The following is a 16,429-nucleotide window of genomic DNA, read 5'->3' as shown; positions in this document are numbered from 1 at the left end:
GGGTGGGGGTGGGGAGAAAGTAGCATAGAGTACATTAGGTGAATGGGGGAGGGGATGAAGGTGATAGGTTGGGGGGGGAGGGTGGAGTGGATAGGTGGAAAAGGAGATAGGCAGGTAGGACAAGTCCGGACAAGTCATGGGGACAGTGCTGAGCTGGAAGTTTGGAACTAGGATGAGGTGGGGAAGGGGAAATGAGGAAACTGTTGAAAGTCCACATTGATGCCACTTGAGTTTGAATCTCACCACGGCAGATTTAAATTCAATAAAAATTAGACATTAAAAATCCCTTGATCACAGTTGGTTATTGTAAAGTGCCCTGTGGGAAGGATATCTGCCAACGCTATGTAACTCCAGGACCCACAGGAATGGTCTTGACTCTTAACTGCCGTCTGCAATTTGAGATGGGCAAACGATGTTGGCCAAGGCAGACCTCTTCAAACTGTCAATCAACTCAGCCACTTTATAAGAGTTGTTTTTGATATTTTGAAAGCATTCAGTATGGGATCAACGAAGTTAACAGCCCTTGGGAAATGTTGCCATCAAAGCCAATAGAAACTGCAGGAACAGATGGTTACTTTTTTCCCCTAAGCTACACCAGATGGCCTGTCAATCAGAACCCTCCAGCAGCAGGTAACTGCTTTTCCCACTCAAACTGAAAACTGCACATTTTCTTTCTGAATTTGTCAGGGCTGAGGATTTAAATTCCTTCAGATGATCACCCATAATTAGAATTTTATCTATCCTTCATAAATATTCTATGTCCATATGTGGCCTACGCACTACAAGTTAAGCCCTTGGAACAGTGAAATGAAGTTTGTTGAACTCAGCAGTAATTACAAATGGCTGTGCTGATTCCCAACTTACACCCTTCCCTCTGAAGACAAGACTGGGATCTGTCAGATTCCTCCATTTATAAAGGCCTCTGGAGTGCCTGAAATTCTGGGCTAAAGTGTCAAAGAAATGAAGTTGAGGCTGCCCATCTCCTCTGAAGAAGATCTAACCTTTCTGTGTCCTGCAGAACCCCGCAGAGTCTAAAGAGAAACAGCCGAACCTCTCGCCTGGCAACAGATGAGGAAATTCAGGGAACAAAGGACGCGGTCATTCAGGATTTGGAAAGGAAGCTACGGTTTAAGGATGACCGCTTGAGCAATGGCCAGGTAGGACTGTGGATTGGGAACAAAATACTCATGTTGCTGAATTTTCCAAACGGTATTCCACCTTGATGTCAGCTCAACAGCTTCATCTTCAATCTTCAAACCTTCAAGGGATTGGAGTATTGAGTGGACTCCATTGAGCTATATGAAATAGAAGCACCATTCAGCCTCATTCCTGATGAAGGGCTCCTGCCCGAAACGTCGATTTTCCTGATCCTCGGATGCTGCCTGACCTGCTGTGCTTTTCCAGCACCACTCTAATCTTGACTCTGATCTCCAGCATCTGCAGTCCTCACTTTCGCCCATTCAGCCCCTCCAGCCTTCCCCGCCATTCAATAAGATCATGTTTTGATTTCCACATTGCCAGCTAACCCCCCTCTCCCCGATAACCCTTGACCCTTCCCCAACACCTGACAAGAATCTTTCCATCTCTGCTTGAAACGTATTCAGTGACCTTGCCTTGTGCTGCCTTCTGAGGCAGAGAGTTCCCAAGTCACACGTTGCTGAGTGATGATTTTACTCCTCAGGCTCCTTGCCCTAAAATACATTAGTCTTGCTAAACTCAGTTAGAATTATAGAACCTTACAGTACACTCCTTCGACCCAGCGTATCTGTACTGCCAGAAATATACCACTATCTCCACAAGTCACACTTGCCCGCCAAGGACTTGAATGCTCATCCAAGTCCTTTTTATAAAGGTTGTGAGGTTTCCCACCTCTTAGGCAGCACATTACAGACTCCCACCACTCTTAAATCTCCTCAAAACCTGCTGCCTTTCACTTTAAAATGACCTTTTGACTAAGGGGAACACTGCTCTCACTCTAGTCTGTCCATGACCTCCAGCCTTATATGCTTGAGGCAGTTCTCCTGAAACATGCCATTTTGGAATCATCCCGTTAAATAGCCCAAAAGCCCTCTTCGCTCTGGTGTAACTTGCAATCAGCTGTAAGAAAAGCAGAAAGTGCTGGAGAGACTCAGCAGGTCAGGCAGCATCTATGGAGAGAGAAACAGAGTCAGTGTTTTGCGTCTGGTGTGTCTCTTCATCAGAACTCAAGCTATAAAAGAATCATGTCAAAAATGCAACATTAATTCTGTCACTCGCTCCACAGATGCGGGCAGACTTGCTGATGGTCTCCAGCACTTTCTCTTTTTGTTTCAGATTTTCAGCATCTGCACTTTTTTGTTTTACTTTTGTGAACCCGTTGTTTCTGGGATCATTTTTGACCACCAGCTGTACCTTGCTGGCGGAAACACAATATTTTCATTTGTGCAAAAAGTCATGAGCCCATCCATTTTTTAATCCCCTAACGTTCTCTTTGAAACAAAACACATCTCTATCTCCTCAAGCTTGCTTGGCAACGTAAATGAAGAGAATTGGGTTAACTCAATGCCAGCCCCATCGTCAGGGTCTACGTAGACATTGCCTGTCGCCAATTAGTCCAAATGAGGGTGAAATGAGGAAGTTCACTCAGAGGAGGTAAGAAATACGATTGCAGGAAATTAAAAAGTGGGGATGTTTTTCAGTTTGTAGTGCACTGTATAAATCTTGAAGAGCAATGCAAGGAGCAGATATATTTGAAGGACAATGTACCCGTTTTTCGCCTTGTACTTGGAGCAGTTTGTGTAGTGACAGTCGCCCCTCAATGGGCTGTGTCAGGACGTGAAGTGGAAAATGAACCCAGCTGCCACAGTCAGACCCAAAATTAAACTTTGTAAAGATGACAACATGTATTTATCCAGTGCTGACCACGGACCACCCTGTTAAATGTCTGAGAACCATTTGGTGAAGGGAGATGGAAGGAGCCAATCCTTACTTGGGTTTAGATTTCCACTGGAAATGTGTTGCTGGAAAAGCGCAGCAGGTCAGGCAGCATCCAGGGAACAGGAGAATCGACGTTTCGGGCATAAGCCCTTCTTCAGGAAACTAGAGGGGCTGAATGGGCAACCCCTCTTCCTTTTCTGTGTGAGGCACTCTGTGCCCCTCTAGCTTCCTGAAGAAGGGCTTATGCCCGAAACGTCGATTCTCCTGTTCCCTGGATGCTGCCTGACCTTTTCCAGCAACACATTTCCAGCTCTGATCTCCAGCATCTGCAGACCTCACTTTCTCCTTTAGATTTCCACTGTACCTCCAGGAGCTGAACACCACACCCACCAAGGCGAAAGGGGCAGTTGTGCCCACACACACTCACACCTTGACAGCGCACATGCGACTGTTCCTGACACCTGGCTTGATGGAATTCCTGGCCTGTTCTCCCAGGAAAGCTGGAGAATAGTGAGACAGTTTAGTCAGGGATCGAAAGTGAATGGACACAGAGTGCCTCACACAGAAAAGGAAGAGGGGTTGCCCATTCAGCCCCTCTAGCTTGCACTACTATTCTGTAACATCATGGCTGACCTGTCTATTCTGAATTCCGCCTATTCCCAGTAATGCTCGATTCCCCTGCCTAACAAACGTTTATCCATTTCTTTCCCAAAAAAAATTCAATTATGCTTTCTTAGGTAGAAAGTTCCCAAAGTTGCTTAACTCGCTGAGCGAAAAAAGTCTTCATCTCTGTCCTCTACGTTGGAGCACCATCCTCTCAGAATTGATGGCCTAGTGGTGTTTTCATTAGACTATTAACCTTGCAGTGCAGGCAGTGGCCTGGGCTCCAGGTTCAAATTCTGCCGTGAATGTTTGCTAGCACTTGGCACACAATCCTCTAAGTCTTTCCTAGTCATATATCTGTACAAATGTATCTTAATTGTTGTAACTGTCCCTGCATCTAGCAATTAATTCTACACACATACCACCCTCTGTGTGAAAACATTGCCCCTCAGGTCCCTTTTTATAGCTTTCTCCTCTCACCTTAAAATTATGCCCTTTTGTTTTGAACCCCCCCCCCACTCCAACCCTGGGGAAAAGACCTTTGCTATTCACCTTATCTATGCCCCTCATGATTTCATAAATCTCTATAAGGTCACCCCCCACCCCAACCTCCTATGCTCCAGTGAGAAATGTCCCAGCTCTCCTGATAACTTAAACCCTCCAGGCCCAGTAACATGCCAGAAAATCTTTTCTGCACCCTCTCCAATTTAGTAATATCCTTCCTATAGTAGGCCAGCCAGCATGTTGTAAAAGCAAACCAATGGTCACATTCCCTACCTTTTCCCTACACAGATCTGTAGTCTTCAAGCACTTATCTAATTCCCTTTGCAAAGATTGAATCTTCCTCTACCATTGTCTCAGGCAATGCATTCCCCATCATGCATTGGAAAGTTTCTCCTATGTTGCCATCGGGACTTCTTCATCTTAAATCTGTGTCCTCTTATTTTCAACCAATCCATGAGTGGGAACAATTTCATAGAGTCATAGAGATGTACAGCACAGAAACAGACCCTTCGGTCCAACCCATCCACGCCGACCAGATATCCCAACCCAATCTAGTCCCACCCGCCAGCACCCGGCCCATATCCCTCCAAACCCTTCCTATTCATATACCCATCCAAATGCCTCTTAAATGTTGCAATTGTACCAGCCTCCACCACATCCTCTGGCAGCTCATTCCATACACGTACCACCCTCTGCGTGAAAAACTTGCCCCTGAGGTCTCTTTTATATCTTTCCCATCTCACCCTAAACCTATGCCCTCTAGTTCTGGACTCCTCCACCCCAGGGAAAATACTTTGTCCATTTATCCTATCCATGCCCCTCATAATTTTGTAAACCTCTATAAGGTCACCCCTCAGCCTCTGATGCTCCAGGGAAAACAGCCGCAGCCTGTTCAGCCTTTCCCCATAGCTCAAACCCTCCAACCCTTCACTCCATCAAATTCACTCCATCTACTTTGTCTACACCAGTCAAGATTTTGAATTCTTCAATCAAATCTTCTCCAATCCCTTCTCAAAGGAGAGCAGTATCAGCTTCTCCTATTGACTCTCCACACTTCTCTCCACCCTCAGCCTCTCTCTCACTAATCCCAGAGGTGGTCACCTGACCGTGAAAAGAGAGATGAAAAGGTCAATTGGGGATGACTTACCGGCCTCAATTTGCCATTGCCCCCACTTCCCGTCTCCCTAGCAAGTGACAAAACTGGGTGGTGACCTGTCTGCCAGATTTGCCCATTGGGGTGTGGGGGCGGGTTCCATTTTCCCAAATCAGGAGGCATTCATTGGCATGCATGACAGCAGAGGGGTGGCCTCTGAAAGCCACTTCCTGCCCTGCACTCCAATCCCCTCCCTCCATGACCTCCAACACACAACAGGCAAATGAAAAGCACTAGGTGATGGCCTGGTAGTATTGTTGCTGTACTATTAGTCGAGAGACCCAGGTAATGATCTGGGGACCTGATCACAGCAGGTGATAAAGTTTGAATTCAATAGAAGTCTGGGGCTCAGTATCTACTGGTGACTGTGAAGCCATTGTTGATTGTGGGAAAAAAACCCATCCGGTTCACTAATCTCCTCATTACCATCCTTACCTAGTCTGGCCTACATGTTTTCCAGATCCACAGAAATCTGGTTGACTCTTAATTGCCCTCTGGGGAATTAGGAGTGGGCAATAAATGCTGGCTTAGCCAGAGATATCCTCTTGCTGTGAATTAACTTTTTAAAAATCTCTCAGAGTCATAGAGATGCACAGCACAAAACAGACACTTCAGTCCAACTCGTCTATACCAACTAGATATCCTAACCTAATCTAGTGCCGTTTGCCAGCACTTAGCCCATATCCCTCTAAATTCTTCCTATTCATATACCCATCCATGTGCCTTTCAAAAGTTGTAATTGTCCCAGCTTCCATCACTTCCTCTGGCAGCTCATTCCACACATGCACACCATCTGTGTGAAAATGTTACCCCTTAGGTCCCGTTTAAGTTTTTCCCGTCTCATACTAAACCTCTGCCCTCCAGTTTTGGACTCTCTTTCTCTGATATAAAGACCTTGTCTATTTATCTTATCCATGCCCCTCATGATTTTATAAACCTCTGTAAGGTCACCCCTCAGCCTCCAATGCTCCAGGGAAAATAGCTCCAGCCTATTCAGCCTCTCCCTATAGCTCAAACCCTCCAACCCTGGCAACATCCTTGTAAATCATTGCTGAACCCTTTCAAGTTTCACAACATCGTTCCGACTGAATCCCCTGACAAATAGGCCCCAGTCAATGGCATTTAGGACCTCTGATTGCATGGTAGCTTCTGTCAAGGCAGGGCTGGGATGGTCTGGGAAACTCAGATGTCAGTTCTTAAATGTCCCATGATCCATTGAGTTAGAGGGCAAGGCCAGCAAGTCAGCCTCCACTGAGCACACTCACACCCACACTTTGGTATCATGCAGAAACGGGTATGGAACCTTCCTCTGGGTCAGGACATGCGTTGGATGGTTTCGAGATTTTTGTTTTAAGAAGTTTAGATACTGAGTTTGTCAATGTTGAGCAACGATATTAAGATCTAAATCAATTCAAGAAAATCTCCTGTCCATCGATCACTGAACAAAGTCTCCACTGATGGAAAATTGGTTGCTCTTCTTTGGGAGCTTGCTGTGCACAAATTGGTTGCTGTATTTCCTGCATTACAGCGGTGACTATCCTTCAGAGGATACGCCATTAGCTACAAAGCAGCGCCGGGAGATCCCGGAGTTTGTGGGAACATCTGTGCGGAGGCAATCCCATCTTTCCCCAGCTTTGGTAGCGATTCCTTAATCCGGAAACATTCTGGAATGCCATATGCTCACTCGTTGATCGTGCATGAACTGTGACTGAGCTGCCCTTTCTTTCCTTTATTCCCACCTTGGCAGAGATTGACCTATGAGGAAAAGATGGCCCGCAGACTCCTGGGAGCAGACAATGCCGCCACTGTCTTCAATTTCCAGGAAGCAGAGGATGACCCTGTGGTCCAGGTAGTCACCATTTTCTTTTTTTTGGAAAAGCATCACAATTCATCCTTCTGAATTCCATTTCATGTAAGAAAGCGCTTCTAATGAGTGAACTAAACTGATTTGATCCATACCTCAAAAACCCCTGCAACATTCAGCGAGGTTTTCCGATCCAGTTTTGCATCCCAGCATTTCCCAATGGCAATACCAAGACAGTAAGTCTGCAGCAGAACAAAGCATGCATTCTTTAGGGGAATCATTGATACCTGAATTAGAATTAAGATATCAGATTCTTTCCTTTCTGTTATTGTTTTACTTTAGTGGAACAGGGCAGAGGGGGTGTGGGGGGGGGGAGACACAAATGAACAACAGGAATGAATTGCCTCACATTAGACAGAACATTTTACCAATTTTCTTTTAATTTGAGATTTGGACTGGGCTGTTTTCACTTAAATGTGGTCTGGAGTTAACAAAACAATTTCAGATCCTCAGCATCCTCAGTACTTGGCTTTTGTTCTGAACTAGGAATAATGTAAAAGGTTTTTGACACTGATCGGACTAATATGTTCACCAGATTTATGCTCTTTCCATTCCAAATGGCAGTTTTTTTTTTAATTTGTTTCTCCTTTAGTTTACTTGAATAGCTCAGCAACTTTTCTCAGGAGAGATTGACATGAAATATCTGTGGTGTTAAAATAAATTGTTTGTACTTTAGGCTCAACCATGAAGTGCGAACTGGGTGGTCTGCGACACACTCCTTTCAAAACTATTGCTTTTTTAAAATCAAATCTCCGTGTAAAGGAAAACAAAACGTGCTGGAGAAACTCAGCAGGTCTCTGTGGAGAGAGAAACAGAGTTAGTGCCAATTGATTCTTTGTCAGAAGAGGTCAATCAGCTCGAACTATTGACGGTTTCTCTCTCTTTCTGCAGATGCTGCAGAATTTCTCCAACATTTTAGTTTGTAGTTATTTTATTTCATGTCTCCAGTAACCACAATTGTCTTTCATATTGCTCTGACATCTTGCAGTATTTTTACTTTTGATTTACAAGCTGTACAAACATACACTTAGAATTGAATTATCGTTTTTTTCAATCACCCATAGGAGTGGGCACTGCTGGCCCCTTCCGACTTGCCCTCAATTTGATTTGATTTGATTTTTCTTGTCACATGTACTGAGATACGGTGAAAAGTATTGCTTTGCGTGTTAAGCAGACAAACCACACCTCACATAAGTACATCAGAGTAATAGAACAGAATGCGGAACATAGTGTTATAGCTACAGGGAAGGTGCAGAGAAGGATCAGCTCTTACTGTATGAGAGGTCTGTTCAAAGATTGATAGCAGCCGGAGAAGAAACTGTTCTTAAATCTATCGGTACATGTTTTCAAACTTTTGTATCTTCTGTTTGACAGAAGAGAGTGGGGCAGAGAATAATTAGGGTGGGAGGGGTCTTTGATTATGTTGGCTGCTTTCCCAAGGCAGTGGGAAGTATAGATGGAGTCAATGGAAGTAATGCTGGTTTTCATGATGGACTGGGATGTATTCATAACTCTCTGTAATTTCTTGCAGTCTTGGGCAGAACAGTTTGCCAAACCAAGCAGTGAGGCATCCAGATGGGATGTTTTCCATGGTGCATCGAAAAAAAATTGGTCAGAGTCATTGTGGATATGCCAAATTTCCTGAGCCTTCTAAGGAAGTAGAGACATTGGTGTGCTTCCTTAACTGTAGTGTCGATGTGGATAGATTAGGACAGATTGTGGGTAATATTTACTCCTAGGAACTGGAAGCTCTCGACCACCTCCACCTCAGCACCATTGATACAGACAGGGGCATGTCCTTCAATCTGCTTCCTGAAGTCAATGACCAGCTCCTGTTGTTGTCTTTACATCATGCCCCTGAGCTGTCTATCCTGTACTCTGTCTCGTCATTACTTGAGATCTGAGCCACTACAGTGGAGTCATCAGCAAAATTATAAATGGAGTTATAGCTGAATTTAGCCATGCAGTCATGAGTGTATAAGGAGTGTAGTAAGGGGCTGAGTACGCAGTCCTGTGGGCTACCAGCCCTGAGAAGGTGGTGGTGAGCTGCCTTCTTGAACCGCCACAGTCCATATGTTGTAGGTTAACCCACAATCCCATTAGGCAGGGAATTCTAGAATTTTGATCAAGTAAAAGTGATGGAAAGTGATATATTTCCAAGTCAGGATGGTGAGTGGCTTGGAAGCTAACTTGAAGGTGGTGGCGTTGCCATGTATCTGCCACCCTTGTCCATCTAGATGGTTGTGCGTTTGGAAGGTGTTGTCCAAGATCTCTGGTAAATGTTTGCAGTGCATCTTATGGATAGTACACACTGCTGTAACTGAGTGCCGGTGGGGGAACAGATTGGGTGTTTGTGGATGTGGTGCCAATCAAGCAGCTGGTTTGTTCTGGATGGTGTCAAGCTTCTTGAGTGTTGTTGGAGCTGCCCCCATCCAGGCAAGTGGGTTCACTTAAGTTATATCCTCCTTATTCACACTTGAACCACTGTCTGGAGTAAAGGGTTTTTTTTTCCGAAATTCCCATTGTAAATTTTTGAGAAGATTTGTAGCTCAGCTTAATGACAAGTGTGTAAGTCAGCTCGCTGAGCTTGAAGGTTTGTTTTCAGATGTTTCGTCACCATGACTAGGTAACATCATCAGTGAGAGTCTCTGGTGAAGTGCTGGTGGTATGCCCCGCCTCTCTATTTATAGGTCTTGGTTTCTTAAGGTGGGTGACGTCATTTCCAGTTCTGTTTTTCAAGGGAAGGCAGATGGGATCTACGCTGTGTGTTTATTGATGAAGTTCTAGTTAGAATGCCATGCCTCTAAGAATTCTCATGCGTGTCTTTGTTTCACTTGTCCTAGGATGTGTGTGTTGTCCCAGTCAAAGTGGTGTCCTTCTTTACCTGCATGTATGGAAACCAGTGAGAGTGGGTCGTGTATCCTGGTGGCAAGTTTCCTGCTTGTTTGTCAGATGTAGTGTTTTTTTTCAGTTCTTGCGTGGTATTTTGTAAACAAAGTTAGTTTTGCTGGTATTATTTAATGGATCCTATAGGTTCATTAGTCACTGTTTAAGCGTGTTGGTAGATTTGTGGGCTACCATGATGCCAAAGGGTCTGAGTAGTCTGGAAGTCATTTCTGATATGTCTTTGATGTAAGGAAATGTGGCTGTGGTTTTTGGTTCTGCTGTGTCTGCTTGTTTGGGTTTGTTCCTGAGGAACTGGTGGATTGTGTTTATTGGGTACCTGTCTTTCTTGAACACATTGTACAGTAGCGCCTCGACTTACGCACTTAATCCATTTCGGGACCCGGTTCGCGAACCGAAAAGTTCATGAACTGAATCAATTTTTCCCATTGTTCGGATAGCGTAAGAATGCTTGGACGGCTGTTCACAGCACACGCGCCAAAGACGAACTGAATGGGACCACGCGAGGCCCCGAGAGCTTTTGCATTCAACAAGCGCGTAGCAAAGCAGAACAATGAAACCATGTGGTCGCACACGGGCTTTTTGCGTTCGTACCTTCATTCATACCTTGAATTTCGTACGTACGTTGAAGCAAAATTTTACGTACAATCCTGCTCGTAAACCAATTTGTACGTGAACGGGGTCATTGGTATGTCGAGGCGCTACTGTATAGATATTTTTCTTCTGCTTTTTGTAGTTCTTGGGTGCTGCAGTGTGATTTAGCTCGTTGAAATAATGTCTTGATGCAGCTCTGTTTGTGGGTGTTGAGATGATTGCGTCTGAAGTTAAGTATTTAGTCTGTGTTTGTTGTTTCTCTGTAGACGCTGGTTTGAAGCTCTCCATTAACTGTATGTCCAACTGTCACATCTCGGAATGGGAGTCCGTTGTCAATTCTCCTCCTCTTGTGAATTTAATGTCTGTCAGGATATTGTTGATGGTGTTATATGTTTCCTCTAATTTGTTCCATTTGTGATGTCGAAAAGAACTGGAAATGACATCACCCACCTTAAGAAACCAAGACCTATAAATAGAGAGGCGGGACATACCACCAGCGCTTCACCAGAGACTCTCACTGATGATGTTACCTAGTCTGGTGACGAAACATCTGAAAACAAACCTTCCAGTTCAGTGAGCTAATTTACATACTTCCCATTGTAAATGTTGTCTTTTGAGCCTTATCTCAAGGCTACGTATTTTGTATTCCCTCATAACCTTCAAATGGAATTCATTGAGAATTTTCTAGAAGATCTTCCCATCAGGTTTGCCTGTTCTCAGGAGAAGTCAGACGAAACAGTAACAGTCTGGGATACTCACCAGACCTCTGTACTCATCCTCCTCCTTTTACAGCGCTGATAGTGTTATTCTTTCTTTTTAAGGAGTACAAGGTCTCCAGCTTTGAACAAAGGCTGATCAATGAGATTGAGTTTCGTCTGGAGCGGTCCCCGGTGGACGAATCTGATGACGAGGTCCAGCATGATGAGCAACCTGACCATGGCACAGCCCCACTCTTCGAGAGGAAGCTGAAACACATCAAGCTGTTCGAAGGGTCACCAGTAACGTTCACTTGCAAAGTGACCGGAGATCCTCTGCCAAAGGTACGGGCTGCAAAAGCTGAATCTTCCTGCACTCAAGGAGGCCATTTGGCCCATTGTACCTCTGCAGGCTCTTTGATAGGGTTCTGGGTTCTGGAAAAGGGTCACTGGGCCTGAAACGTTAACTCCGCTTTCTCCCTCCACAAATGCTGTGAGACCTGCTGAGTTTCTCCAGCAGTTTCTGTTTCTGTTTTTGTCTTTGATAGAGTTGTTACATTAATTCCATTCTTCCGCCATACTCTGATAAATTCTTCTTTTGTAGGATGTAGACACACCACAGGATGGGAGGTGATGGCATAGTGGTGTTATCACTGGGCTATTAATCCAGAGGCCTAGCTAATGTTCTGGGACATTGGTTCAAATCCTGCCATGGCTAGAGAGTGGAATTTACATTCAATTTTTTAAAAATCTGAAATTAAGAGTCTGATGACGGCACAGCAGCTCAGTGGTCAGCATTGCTGCCTCACAGTGCCAGGGACCCGGGTTTGATTCCAGCCTCGGGCAACTGTCTATGTGGAGTTTGCACATTCTCCCCATGTCTGCATGGGCTTCTTCCAAAGATGTGCAGGCTAGGTGGATTGGCGAGGGATGTGTAAATTAGGTGATTTAGCCATGGGAAATGCAGGATTATAGGGAGATGGAGATCGGCCTGGGTGGGGTGGTTTTGGAGAGTTGGTACGGGCTTGTTAGGCTAAATGGCCTTTTTTCTACACTATAGGGGATTCTATGAAACAATTGTTGGAAAAACCCATCTGATTCACTGATGTCCTTTAGGGAGGGAAACTGCCATCCTTACCTGGTCTGGCCTACATGTGACTCCAGACCTACAATGGTTGACTCTTAACTGCCCTCTGGGTCATTAGGGATTGGGAAATGCTGGCCTGGGCAGTGATGCTGCCATCCCACGAATGAATTAAATAAAACATAGAAAATAGGAGCAGGAGTAGGCCATTCGGCCCTTTGAGCTTTCTCCTCCAATCGATAAAATCATTGCTGACCATCCACCTCAACTCCCTAATCCCACCCTCCCTCCATTTCCCTTGATCACTTTAACCACAAGAGCTATGTCTCCCTACAATGCTTTGGCCTCAACCATTTTCTTTGGTGGTGAATTCCTCAGATTCACTGTCTGAGTGAAGAAATTTCTAAGTGTGTAGAAATATAGAAGCATGGAAAGTTATGCAATCATAGTCCATTGAGCCTGTTCCACCATTCAATATAATCATGGCTGATCTTCTAACAATGGCACATTCCAATCCTTTTCCCATGCTCCTTAACACCTTTATCCTCGAAAAATCTTGTTTCTGAAATTTATTCAGTGACTTTGCATCAACAATCTACTGTGGTAGAGATTTCCACATGCTCACCACCATCTAAGTGAAGACATCTTTTGCCATGCCAATCCAAAATGACTTACCCTATATCCAAAGACTGTGACCCTTTGTAATGGTATCCCACCAACCCAGAGCAGGGGAACATCATTCCTGCGTGCAATTTGTCCAGCCCTTTCAGAACTTTATACATTTCATGATTGTTATCCATATAAATTATTTATTTATTGATTGTGCACATCACTAGCAAGGGCAAATTTATTGCCCATCCTATCAGCACAATGGCTCAGTGGTTAGTACTGCTGCCTCACAGCACCAGGGACACAGGTTTGATTCCAGCCTCAGGCGACTGTCTGTGTGGAGTTTGCATATTCTCCCCGTGTGTGTGTGGATTTCCTCCGGGTGCTCCGGTTTCCTCCCACAGTCCGAACATGCGCAGGTCAGGTGAATTGACCATGCTAAATTGCCCATAGTGTTAGGTGTAGGGGAATGGGTCTGGGTGGGTTGCTCTTCAGAGGGTCAGTGTGGACTTGTTGGGCCGAAGGGCCTGTTTCCACACTGTAGGTAATCTAATCTAAATTGTCCCAGGATGTGTAGATCAGATGGATTGGCCATGGGATCTGCAGGGTTACCGCGATATGGGAGGAGGCTGGGATCTAGGTGGAATGCCCTTCAGAGGGTCAGTGCTGATGTGATGGGCCGGATGGCCTCCTACCCCTCTGGAGTGGCGCTGAGTTACCTCCTTGAACTGTTGCAGTCTATGTGGGTTCAATAATCACTGTCTTCACAATCATGGTGTTTATTTCTGAGGACTATGTGTGCACAGCAATCCAGCATGGTCATTCCGACCCTGGAGAAAACACAAACCCACCTCCTGTCTGCATGAATTACCCATACGGAGGCAACTGTGCTTGGACCCCAGCCCTGGTTAATTGCTCCACTTTCTCACGCGAAACCTCTCCCTGGCAGGTCTACTGGTTCAAAGACGGCAAACAAATTTCCAAGCGCAGTGAGCATTACCAGATTAGGCGAGAGGCAGATGGAACTTGTACCCTCCACACTGAAACTGCGACACTAGATGATGACGGGAATTATACCATCATGGTAGCCAACCCACTGGTAAGTGGAGCCATTTTATGGTTTGTACTTGGGTATTTGGAGGGAAAATATATGAACTGCCTGTGAATGGTGCGTGTAGCAAAATTGAGTTTTGATATTGTGACTAGACTTCGGAGCCGACGAATCAGTTAAAATCTCCAGTCGCTATTCACCATCAGTTAACATCCCAAAGTCACATACTTCAGCTCTCAGACTCGCGGGATGTTAGGGTTTCAATCTGTTTCTGCAAGGAGTGATGTGCTGCTGAAGTCTTTCATCTCGCAATGGTCAGGATCAAGTGCAAGAATGCGAAATCTCAACCAAGCACAACAATTTATAATACAAGGGAGGATGGCATTGATTGGCTGGCAAGCCAATTCTAATTGGATGAGGTGGTGCCAACTAACCAGGTTTGACTTGCCAAATAGTCAGTAACCTTTTTCTCCTTTGGCATAAATTGTGATTGTTTGAAATTTGAGGTTTTTGCAATTATTTGGATGACCGCTGGATGACATTCTTCAGTAACATGTCTGTATTTCTGTGTTCTCACATGGGATGTGAGCGTCACTGACTGGGCCAGTATTTATTGCCCATCCCTAGCTGCCCTGAGAAGATGGTGATGAGCTGCCTTCTTGACCCACTGTAGTCCAGATGCTATTTGTAGGCCTTAAGGAGGGAATTCCAGGATTTTGATCCAGCGACACTGAAGGAAAGGCGATATATTTCCAAGTCAGGATGGTGAATGGCTTGGAGAGACACTTGATGATAGTGGTGTTCCCATGTATTACTGCCCTTGTCATTCTCGATTTTTGCGGTGCATCTTGTAGGTAGTGCACACTGCTGCTGTCAAGCAGTGGTGGTGGAGGGAGTTGATGTTTGTGGATGTGGTGCCAATCAAGCAGCTGCTTAGTACTGGATGAGTCAAGCTTCTTGAGTGTTGTTGGAGCTGCACCCATCCAGGCAAGTGGGGAGTATTCCATCACACTCCTGACTTGTGCCTTATAGACAGTGGACAATATCTGAGCAATATTCAAGTTATGTGTTGCTACAGTACAGTTTTAATCTGCTTTTTAGGTTTTAGTTTCCTTTCCTTCTACCCTATTACATTCAGGTCATTTCTCATGAATTGAGCTTTGAATCATAAAGCGAACTCAATGGTCAATTTAGGCAATGGAGTTTTTTTTTTCCTCAATGTGCTTTCAAAATCTGTAAGGAGAAACTGTGGTTAAAAATGATTCTGTAGCGAATTCTCCAGGTTGAGGTTTCGTATTAATATGATGAAAAGAACAAGACAGAAAAATCTGTTCAGTTGAAAACCAGGGGAAATGGTCTGTTTACATAGTTTCGGTGAGTATGCAGTTATGTTTTATGAATCCACTCAAGTTCCTGTTTGGTCTACGAAATCAAATGCAGAATGAGTGAAGAGCTCCAGTCCAACAAAATTGACCTGAAGTAAAATATTAAACGAAAAGAAAAATGCCTTTGAGGTGTGGATAATCAATCAGTCAAGCCTGTTCAGACCTAACAGAGTCTGACTGATGGACAGAATGAGGAATTCGAGCTGCATACTGTCTACAGCCAGATCCCTCGTACAAGCACACGTTTCCTTATAGCCCTTAGCTTATCTTGCAATCACCAACCACCGTCAACCCCCAACCCAAATCCATAAAATCATTCAGGCCACAAGACCATTTGGCCCCTTTGTCCCTGTGCCAGCTCTTAGAAAGAGCTATCCAATTAGTGTCACATTCCTATCCCCATATCCAATTCATCATGAACTGCAGCCAGATGTTAAGAACAAGGAATCCTGGAGAGAGGGGGAAAACATAGAACAGCATCGCTCTCACACTGGACATGAAACATTATTCTGTCATTCAGTCAGAAACTGTTTCCATTTTCTGATCTGTGCCATTGATGGGAGAGGCTGCTGAGTTCAATAACCACAGAGCCATAGAGTGATGTAGCATGGAAACAGGCCCTTCAGCCCAACTTGTCCATGCCGACCAGATTTACTAAACTGAACTCATCCCACTTGCCCGCATTTGGCCCGTATCCCTTTCCAATCCATGTACCTGCCCAAGCTAGAGTGGATCCAGAAGAGGAAATAGGCTGGGACTTTTTCACTGAAGCATAGGGGGTTGAGGGATGACCTTATAGAGGTTTATAAAATAATGAGGGATATAGATAGGATTAATGGTAGGTGTCTTTTCCCTAGGATGGAGAATTTTAAGACCAGGGGGCACATTTTTAAGGTGAGTGGAGAGAGATTTTAAAAAGACAAAAGAGGCAATTTTTTTACACAGAGGATGGTTTGCATGTGGAATCAATTTCCTGAGGAAGTGGTGCATGTGGGCACAGTTACAACGTTTAAAAAACATTTAGGTAAGTACATGAATAGGAAAGGTTAGGAGGGATATGGGCCAGG

At 44.7% G+C, this 16,429-nt stretch overlaps 1 protein-coding gene across 1 annotated transcript in view; it reads left to right on the top strand.

Moving 5' to 3' along the window:
- The window catches only part of palld (palladin, cytoskeletal associated protein), a 462,346-nt gene that overhangs the window by 400,501 nt on the left and 45,416 nt on the right, over positions 1–16,429 (top strand). Inside the window, exons 12-15 of the mRNA XM_043674519.1 lie at positions 992–1,157; positions 6,924–7,025; positions 11,360–11,578; positions 13,876–14,025. Coding sequence (XP_043530454.1) covers positions 992–1,157; positions 6,924–7,025; positions 11,360–11,578; positions 13,876–14,025 — 637 coding nt within the window. The remainder of the gene's footprint in view (positions 1–991; positions 1,158–6,923; positions 7,026–11,359; positions 11,579–13,875; positions 14,026–16,429) is intronic.

The sequence above is a fragment of the Chiloscyllium plagiosum genome, chromosome 2 (assembly GCF_004010195.1).
Source record: "Chiloscyllium plagiosum isolate BGI_BamShark_2017 chromosome 2, ASM401019v2, whole genome shotgun sequence".
NCBI classification, from domain to species: domain Eukaryota; kingdom Metazoa; phylum Chordata; class Chondrichthyes; order Orectolobiformes; family Hemiscylliidae; genus Chiloscyllium; species Chiloscyllium plagiosum.
This window is presented reverse-complemented; position numbering and strand designations above follow the sequence as displayed.